General features: G+C 39.3%; 1 protein-coding gene across 1 annotated transcript; it reads left to right on the top strand.

The window, feature by feature from the left end:
- The first annotated feature begins 3,613 nt into the window (after positions 1–3,613).
- Positions 3,614–10,459, top strand: s100v2 (S100 calcium binding protein V2). The gene is made up of 3 exons (XM_059350821.1): positions 3,614–3,737; positions 7,798–7,929; positions 9,296–10,459. Exons 1-3 carry the CDS (start codon positions 3,729–3,731, stop codon positions 9,461–9,463), a joined length of 309 nt encoding a protein of 102 aa, XP_059206804.1. The 5' UTR covers positions 3,614–3,728; the 3' UTR covers positions 9,464–10,459.
- The last annotated feature ends 207 nt before the right edge of the window (positions 10,460–10,666 follow it).

Raw genomic sequence — 10,666 nt, 5'->3', positions numbered from 1 at the left:
ACAAGACAGTTCTATCTCTGCGTAACATTCAGATTGTAATTCTAAAAAAAACACTTCTTTCAAAACAGTTTGCTTAGTGCTTTTTTTTCAAAAACACTCTTTACATTTGACCCAACCTTCATGATTAAAATCTCTTGTGTTCATATGGAAGCCTCTGCTATTCAACATTTTAAGCTGCATGTTCCTCCTATCCACTCTGACTCATCACATGCAAACAGACAGAGCTTTAGTTATAACAACTCTTGTGTTTTGAAGCAATGGATGCTGATATAGGATAGAGAGAGGCATGGAAGGAGTGAGAGGAAGAGTGTAATACCATCATCTCTGAAGACACTATGGTGGAACATGGTCTAACACTGACAGAGGCTGGCCAGAGGGGACAACCAAACCTGAGCAGGATCATGGGGGGTAAGGGAATGTCGTGGCAATTTTAACAACTGCAAACTAGCCAAACACAAAGCACTCAGTACTCAGTTCAGCAAGTTTTATTAGCACATTCGTATTCCATACATCGCACAATTCCGAATGGCTATTTTACAATACAACAAAGTCCCATACACCGCTCGACTTATGACTGTTGCACTTTTCAGCATTGGCTTTTCAGTAAGACTCAATGCGGCCCTATCTTCCTGCCCTAAATGTTATATCAGGACAGACCCCACTGGCCAACACGTTCCCCTCAGTCATGGTGTTAGAATTGTTAAGTTCACAGAGTCAGTTCCCACAATGCCTTGTGTCTTGAATACCAAGTAGGTCGACACCTACTTCCCACCATGTGGGAACTGTCCCACCATGCAGGAAACCCCAAATTTCCTTCACAGGAACAAATCTCCTCTCGTTATAGTATTACAGTAGTACTGCATAATAATATGGTACTCATTTATTCCTGTTGTACAGCATTGAAGTGGACCATAGTACTGTGAACAGAAAGTATGTTTCATATATTTTTTGTGATTAGGAATATAGTATAGTGACGTCACCCATTGGTCTGTGGACTGCCCGTTGGAAGCATCAAGTTCAGTGTTATACTCGTCGCCATCTTGTTTCCGATACGGGGAGCAGACCATATCTGGACTGTGGAGGAGGAGAGGGATCTGATCACTGACTACAGCCTCTCTACACCTCAACCTGACTGAGAGAAGTCACTGCTAATTCATGTTAGCATTAACTGGGATGTTAGTTTTGGCTAGCAAAAACAAAAAACAAATCTATGTTACCTACTTCAGAAAACTGAGCAGCGACTCCTTGGAGTGTCTGTTAGTCCAACCAAACGCTGAACAAGACATTTTTACTGAACAAAACGTTCAAATAAACTGTCATTAAGTTAAAATACAGTGAAAGGGTCAAAGTTACGAGACTAAACCGGTAAACGCCCTTTTTTATATCTATATAACGTTATATATAACTTTATTGACACGTTGCCGTGGATACGCATTGTTCCGCTTCTCTCCTGATGACTGCTCGCCGTGTTAGTGACCTGTCAATCAAAGGTAGCCACGCCCCCAAATCATACGATTCTTTATCTTCTATTATCTTCTAAATGGGGCCATTATTAGAACTATTAACATGAAATTGTATCGAAGAAGATTTTTTACTAGTGATTGAGACCATAGTGTTGTCCTGAAAAAAATCTGAGGTAATAAATCAAGTGAGAAGTTTTCTCATTTTGCATTGAAATGAATGGACAGAAATGTTTTTGCAGCCAAACTTAGCGCCCCCTGCTGGAATTTTTTGTGGGAAGCAGCTTAAGGCACTTCCTGGTTTGCCTCCCTGCTCCGACTCGGAGGGTTGCTGCCTGATCAGACCTGTAGGGGGACTCAGTTCCTTATGAGACTGGAACATGCATACAGAGCCTTGCAAAAGTGTTCAACCACTTAAATCCCTCATTTCACTGGAAACCAACAATGCACTTTCCTGAACAGTACCAGGTCACAACACAACACTGGAAAGCAGCTCTTATGCTATGACACTGTAAATACTAAACATGTTGTTTTTTTGTTTTTCCCCCATCCTGATGTGCAGCACATCTGGGTGAAGCTGATGGTTGTGTGTCGATACGTTAGATGTGTTTGTATTCTTAAATGAGTGCAGCAACACCGACACTGCCCTCTTCTTAAACACAAATTTTAATTTGTACTCGTCATACTGTGACTGACTCACACACAGTCATCTCAGGCCCACCGCAGCATGCTGTTCTGTTGCTAACTATGTACAGCTGAAAAGTTTCCGGGCTGAACTTATGCTTGTAAACTTTAGTTCCGCATAACCTACATGTCCTGCATCAGTCTTCAACAAACAACATTACATTAGTATTTCCTGTATGTAGAACACTACATATTCAGCTCTGATGGGCTGTACCTAATATTTTGGAAATATGTTTTTTTTATATTACACACATACACTAAACTTTGTGTGTTTTAAATTTGAGTATAAAAACGTGGGTAAATATTTAACATTATATTTGACATACTTCTGTACACAGGAGTAACACTGAACTTATAAAAGCCAAAACAGATTCCTATTCAAATGATGGAGTGTGTGTGTTATTTAAAAGACGAAACGTTGTTTGAAAGGAAGCGTTTCACTTTGCAGGAGATTTGTGAGTGTTTGTCTTTTGTGTGTTTGTAGATGTGTTTTTGGAGTTCTTAGAATATAAAGTATGCTTTCATGTATAAACAACTGGAGGGGAAAAACTGTAATACCATGGGAACTGAGTTTAAAATCTGTGTTTGTGTGTGTGTGCAGGAGGAAACTGAAGGTTGATGGCCTCATACTGAAACAATTCACTGTGGCTTCTCTGACTGGGTGTGGCATCAACGCTTCCAGTCAGATACTCAGGGACCTGGAGGAGAAGGGGAGGAAGGGGGGGGTGGATCTCAGAACATGTAAATCATTGAAATATATATTGTGACACACCCTGAGGATCTCGGCTGCTCTCCACACTGGCTAAAAATCTCCTCCAGTTCAGATCAGGCTCCGTCTCCAGATCCACTGTGTGCTGGAATTCTGCTGGTTCTTGTGTGATTTTTTTTTCTTTTGCTAAATTCTTGTGGTTAATTTGAACCAAACTTATGCTTCCCCTTGCTCGTGCACCCACCCCTCTGACCGTCTCCAGTCATAAAACCGGATAGAAAGAATGCGGTCGTGCCTGTTTCCTTCTCCCGCTCTGTCTGTCCCAACGACATCACTTCAAGGCATTTCTCACAGTCTCACATGAACTTTGCACGTAAAGCTGACGTATCAAAAGTATCTGGTGTCACATTCACAGTTGGTAGTGAAGAGGTTAACACTGTGACAGTGTGGAAGAAAAGACGAATACCAGTCTCAACTTGCAGGCAGTTATTGCGCAAAACAACAGCCGCCAACTTTTCCTAAAGGTTTCCAGATGTGGAAGAAGTGCGCGTTGAATGCGCGCTGCGCCTTAGTGGATCATCCACACATACACACTCACACACACAGCGCTTTATACACTCTTATACACTGTCAACAATTTAGATACACTCAGGATCATATGTGCAATAGTGTCATGTATGAGTGGAGGTGGCTGCAGGCCTACTGCTCCTTCTTCCTGACTCCTCTCGCACTGACGGGGGGTGGGAGGAGGAGGAGGAGGAGGAGGATCCGGGACTGGTGCCAGCTGCTGACTGACTGTCAGTAATAACGTTAGTCCACTGACACAACGGCAGCGAGACACGCAGGAAAAGTGAGCGCACTGAAACTCCGTCGACATGTCTAAGGTAAGAAAGAACACACACAGGCTGTTAAAGCTCGACACGCTTCACAAAGTTGACTTTTTCCCAACTTGACGTTTAGTTTCCACTTGTTTGCTGCCAAGTTTGTTTGCTGCGTAATCCTAGATGTGGCGCTCCGGGGTGGAGCTGTGCCGCGTTTACAAAGTGGTTTTCTCACGCCAGGCGGGCGGACACACGGGAACCCTGGACCCGCACAGGTCGGATCCGTTTCACCGCTGGCGTTTTTGCTGAACTTACAGACACGGGAGCCATTGTGCATCCCAGCCGTCCTGTTAGACTCTGCTTCATGCCCCTCCCTGACCTGGAGCTCTGCTAACACACACTGTAGTCAGACAGCAACATCTAGACCAGATCACACTTTGTTCATGTAATGTAAGGTAATATTATGTTACTGAATCAGGGCGTGTCCCAGTTTGAATGTAGGGCCCAGGTGGAGTTCACCCACCATTATCTGTGTGTTAAATAAAAAAAATATGATTGTGCAATGCGCAGCAGGGCTTCCTCTTTATTATAGGATATTTCTCATTTCTCCTTTCATGTTCTTTTTTGGTCGGTAATGACAAGTTTATAACCTATTGTGTTCATAGAGGAATATTAATTGTCACTTCAGGCCTACACTGTCCATGTCCCTTATTAAGATACAGACTCACCACCACTGCAACATGCTGAGAAGAAACTGCTCCAGTGCAGCCGTCCCCAAACTTTTGTCTCACATTCACAGTTGATGTGGAGAGTTTCAGATCAGCTGGAAGGATTAGGGTGTGGTGATGGGCCCTCTAACCAAAAACAGACTGTCTGTTTAATTGTTCTCAGTGAAACTAAATCACTAAATGCTTCTCCCAGACTGAACTGTACGGTAAAAGTTTGAAAAAAGTAGTTTATTTCTCAGAACAACTACTTTGTGCCATTAAACTAAGGCCTCCTGATGTTTTAGTAATTGTAGTAGGACTTGAGTGACTACTTAGGGGAGTTGACATGTTCATTGTAGAAACACTGGGCCTTGTCTACAGGCAGGATATTGGTTCTCTCCGTGGGATCGTTTGTGTTGAGGTGAAGTGGGCTTGCAGCAGCTTGTGTAGGCTACATCAGTCACAAAGGGTGTGGTTTTGACAAAGCTGTTGGCCCACATGCGCTGAATAACTAGCAGGAATATGGAGCAAGAATTGTCTGCAAATGATTCATGCTAATAACAGTCAGATTAACTTCTACAAAAGACAAATGGACGATTATTTCTTATTAGTAGTGACAGACAGATACATTATTATTAGCTGATAATTGCCTTTTAAAGACATTTGATAGATTTTTGCCAAATGTGCCAATATAAAAAGCTTTTTTTTTACACTATAATGCTTGGGGTGATTTAGAAACAGTATAAGTCATTTATTTAGCTATTTATTGCTATATTTTCTTTGTGTTCATTTCCAGGATTACTTGACAATGTAATACATGAATGTTTAATGGATAATGGTGTAAAATGTTACTTTAAAAGTTATTTTTTGAGAAAGTAAACTAAGCACCTTTGCGGAGTCATATCGGTGCAAAATCTGTAGACAGTCTGTATAAAATGGTCTATTTTCATTGAAGCTGGAAAACAAATGCCATATCGTTTATGAGTTATTAATATCAGCTTAAAAAAGCAGTCAGGCCATACTTATTAGTATTAATCATTGTGAGACAATTCTCTCTATATATCACATTAACACTGAATCAAATTGTAACGTGAGAGATGTTGCTCACACAGCAAATTCCTGCCATATCTGCAGTTCTACACAACTTTTTAGTCAACAACTTTGTTTTCAAGTGCATTAAACGTTTGGTTCAGTCTCCGCTCTTCTCAGCAGAATGATAAAGACAGTCTCCAAAACCTGCTCAGCAGCAGACAGCAGACTGGCATGGTTAGAGACCAGCTGGTAAACATAACAGAGCATTTAGATGGCAAAGACAGATATTTCCTTCAGGAGTTGGTAGAGACCAAAATCCAAGCCATAAGAGTCAATATAGGACAGATATTCATCATGTGGACACAAACACAAAGACTCCTAATAAAGGATAATGGAATATGGCAAGCTCCATGTCAGCTATATTAAATTGAGCTTGTCGTCGATAGTTTTGTGAACTTGCTCATAAATACTTTAGAAATGTATTCACAATAGTTTGTACTGGTTTGAAAAATAAATAGCTTACTACAGAAACAAATAGTGAAGGGCCTTATACACAAAGATATGGTGTTTGTTTAACAGTTTTGCAACTCTAAAAGCTTCGATCTGTCTACAAAGTACTGCCAGTCTATAAGAGTCAAGATGGGAAAGCTAAGGTAGATCTTCAGAAGGTACTCCAGTTGAACTCCATCTTCTCTAAATGGCTGTAGTATTAGGGACGTCCCTTATTAAGTTTTTTTTCACCCCCCAATCCAGAGGCAAGCCAGTTCATATTGAGTAGTGCAGATGCCGAGTCCTGCTCTGAAACTTGTAAAAGTGAAAATTAAAAGAAAAATAAAAACCCATTGGCCTTGTTGATGTCTCAAAGGAATGTCTCTCTCCTGACCTCCAGTGGTTGTGACTTCTATACAGTTACCTGAACAGATTGTATTCAATTGATGGTTGATTACAAGTTACTCTTATTTGTTTTTGCTCGCAGGGATGTCCTGCTATCTGTTTATCCTATGAGGCACACTAGGGCTGGGCGAGATATCTATATATTTTTTAATGTGATATAGAATTAGACCATATCACATATATCGATATAGTTCAAATTTTTTCTTTCTATATATATATATATATAAATTCTGCCCTTACTAGGGTTTGTCATATTTAGTTATTTTGTAATGTTCGTTATTCTTTTCTCATATAAATATATTTATTTCAGAAAAAGATTATTTTATTTCATAGGCTATTTTTATTTAAGATATTTCTTATTTAAATGTTCACTTTATGGAGCTTTGATTTTTTTAAAGAGGTACTCCTGTTATTATACAGTATTAATGTTCACTTAAATAAACCGTTTCAATAAAACTACGTGTGACATGTCATATTTGGCTTTGACTTTAACTGAACATTTGCTCTCACTTTACGATAAAAATATCACGATATTTATCGTATATCGATATTCAGCCTAAATATATCGGGATATGACTTTTGGTCCATACCGCCCAGCTCTAGGGCACACCTTGGTAAAACAGCACTTTATGACAGCAAACCCAACAGATAATGAACTGAAATGAAAGAGTACACATTAGGTAAATAACATTAACAGTCTCATACTGTGTTTTGCTGTTGATTATTGATTATTCCAGTCATTCCAAATTCTGTCTTTGAGATCAGATTGGAGGCGTCCCTATATAGTGTAAGTGCTGTAAAGTTACCGTAAACATCTATTCTATCTATTCCCTGCAACAATGCAGGAGGTGATGATTCAGCACCACAATGATTCACAATGATTCTCTGCATTGCCATCCTTCTTTAATTTTCCAAGTTTCCTTCCGGTTGCCTTTAAAGCAGATGGAGATCCACTTCCCTGTTTGTACTGGGATATTATCTTATGGTATACACTAATGATAATCATCTCTCCATAACCTTAAAGCAGCATTTTCTGGACAGTTAGTGGAAACAAATTAAGAACACAGTATTTACGCATCATCAACTTTTAAATTGATTTAGTTAACACCAATAGTGACTCTCCTTTAGCTCTGTTTTTGGTCTCCATCAGTGTCTTTAGACTAAATGTCTAAACGACGACTAAACAAAGAGCTCTGTAAAGCTGAGGGATTCAGATTCAGATTCAGATGATGATTCTGTTCAGGTTCCTTCATGAACAACACCATTCACATTGTTTTAACATAGCCAAAGCTTAAACAAGCCTTTAACCATAAAGGGAGCAGATCAGAATGTTCAGATCAGATTTTTAGGTTGGAAGATTTTTGCTTTCCCGTTTATTTGTTTTCTGTACAGAGGCAGAGCTTTGGAGCAATGCCCTTAATCATAACATTTTATTAGATCAAGGTATGACTATCTCTTTTTTTTGTCTACCTTCCATTTCTTCTCCTCAGTATTCAGACCTGGAGAAGGCCATCAGCACGCTGGTCACCCAGTTCCACTCTGCTTCAGCCGACAATGCTCCAACGCTGAAAACTGATGAATTCAAAGGTCTTTTGTCCTCCCAGCTGCCCAACCTGGTCAAGGTATAATCATCTATCACCGTGCACTTCACACTCAGCCAGCTCTTGACTAAACCAGTTGGGTGTGGCAGCACACCTCCTCTTATGCCTGGTTCACACAACACAACTTTTAAAGTGGTCAGATTACTGTACTGTTGACACTACACAACATTAGGGCTGGGCGATATAACGATATAAAAGATATAGCAATATATTTTTTAATGTGATCGCATATATCGATATAGTTCAAATTTGCACTGTGATCCTTGCTCCAGGCAAGCTGCGGCTTTTATTTAAGATATTTTTTATTTAAATGTGCACTTTATGGAGCTTTGATTTTAAAAAAAAGGTTTCAATAAAACTACTTGTGACATGTCATATTTGACTTTGACTGAACATTTGCTCTCACTTTGTGATAAAAATATTGGGATATATATTGCATATCGATATTCAGCCTAAATATATATTTGGATATGACTTTTGGTCCATATCGCCCAGCCCTACACAACATGCTGTCTTGTAATCAGGAGTCTTGAAGTCGTGTTTTTTTTTTACATCACATGACAGTGGGGTATTGCTTCAGTTTTCCCCCCAGGATTCCCGATTAAAACCTGATATTTTTATAGTTGAGACTGCAATCTTACGTTGCACATTGCTGTCATAACTGGCATTGAATTGACATTTGCATATTGCTCTAACTCTTTGTCTAAACCAGACATGCCTCATCAGCAGCACATCCTCCGCAGGACTTGTGTTATTCATTAATATTCATTTTCAAGATTCGCTGCTTTTCTCTGTTTATTGTTTTATGTCCTTGAAAACAAGACAGAAATATTATTTTCACATACACTATATGTGTGTATAAATGTTTATCCGTTTAAAACTGAACACCTAGACATCACTAGAAACAGTGTCCATTGTAAAGAGCCATCCCACTTCAGTTCTGAATGAGTTAGGGAATAGACCCCAAAACATTCTGGTCCACTTCTCTAACCTTAAGGTCACTTCCACCTCCACAGTAGGGTCCAATTTGTCCACTAATACACAAAAATTACACATGGGGGTTATTGATTACGATTATGATTTTTCTTTGAGTCAATGTATATTTAAATGTAGCTTGTAGATTTTATGGCAAAAACTAAATAAATAAATTTCTCCACCAGAATTAAATTACATTTTTAGAAATGTGAAAAAGTCTTCCCCAATGGCTTTAGATCATCATACAGAAAGACAGAAAATATTTTTGATGTCTACATCTTGTGTTTCTTGTCTCATGCCACTTCTCGTTAGCGATGCCACCATGTTCCACAATGTCAGCTATAACTTTGATGAGTACAATATTAGATTATCATTTCTAACCGTTAATGTTTTGCTTATGATGACAAAACAGCTCGGCGGAGAGCAGGGAATTGGTGACATCATCAAGAAGATGGGTGTCGGTGACGGTGAGGGCATCTCTTTCAAGCATTTCTGGACCTTAATCCAGTCATTAGCCACCAGCCAGCATAGCGCCCTCAGCAGCCAGATGGGCTCCTCATGCAGCTGCATCCTCCTGTGAAGAGCCGGCTCTGAGCTCAACACATCAGCTCTTAGATCCGGTCTGGAGTTCATTTAAACAGAGTAACAACATGCACATCACTCTCATAATCAGGTGTCGGGCAGAATACAAAGGTACAAAGTCTAGTCTGCACACAGCAAGCCCAACATTTCTGACTCTGACATGCTGTTATCTCTTACCTGTCAGGTTTCTGCCAGTACACTGCCCAGCATCATTTGTACCAGTTAGTTGCATTTATATTCTCACATTGTCTAACAGCTTTTTGTAGCCATTGGGTGATCATGAGCAAAGTTGCTCTTGCTTTACATACTGCACATGTTAATATTGGCTGAGCATGTCATTAGCCACAGGCGATTAGCTGTCCTTCTCTGTTGTATTAGTTAAAGACAAAAAGAGATCCCAAAATGTTCTCCCAGATCAAACTCAAGAGTATCTGTATCAAACCGCTAAAAAGCCGTGTCATCCATATAAATGTGTCCATATAAAAAGGTCTTAACACTTATTTGAAGTTAACTGGTGCAAAAGGTGCTGGGCATGATCATAGCAATTAACACATTCCATTTTCCTCATTTACTCAAGTCTTATCCATGTATAATCGAGATTCATGCTGCCATCAAATGGCTCATGTCCCTTATTAAAGGAGGGTGAAGCAACAAGAATTTATTTCATTCCTTATGCAGAACTGACTCATTCAATGTATCTGTTATTGTGTTTTTTTAAGTGTTAAACCTTTTTTTCAATAAATGAAACTAATCATCTCAATTTGACTTGTTCTGTCAGTAACAACACACAAATGTGTATTTTGGATTTTTTTTGTTTAATGTTCAATTTTGCAATCATCTGGTGAACACTTCCTATTGTGTGCTTTATAGTCCCTTTACAAGTTTCTACCCTCTGTGATCCTGCATTTTCTGTGTATTTATGTTTTGTAATTCTCTGTATTCTGACCTGTGTGACGCCATAAAAAAATCATGTAATAAACATACAAAGAAACCACCTGTATTCCCATTTGTTTATTAATTCTTTATTATAGTAAAATCATCTCACACGGTTAATATCAATAGTTAATATGAAAAGTATCTGCTCTAACAGTTATGTTTTATTGCTCTAACATAGCACATTATCAGGATCATGCCACTCTTTTAACTATTCCAACAGTCAAATGTGAAGCTGTAGCAGGAGCAGTGGAAAGTAGACAGCACA

Source organism: Centropristis striata, chromosome 14 (genome assembly GCF_030273125.1).
Source record: "Centropristis striata isolate RG_2023a ecotype Rhode Island chromosome 14, C.striata_1.0, whole genome shotgun sequence".
NCBI classification, from domain to species: domain Eukaryota; kingdom Metazoa; phylum Chordata; class Actinopteri; order Perciformes; family Serranidae; genus Centropristis; species Centropristis striata.
This window is presented reverse-complemented; position numbering and strand designations above follow the sequence as displayed.

Excerpts from the sequence above, each read along its gene's own strand:
- s100v2 (XM_059350821.1), top strand. Across the intron at positions 7,930-9,295 it reads AGCTGCCCAACCTGGTCAAG|CTCGGCGGAGAGCAGGGAAT; the intron begins GTATAATCATCT and ends ATGACAAAACAG.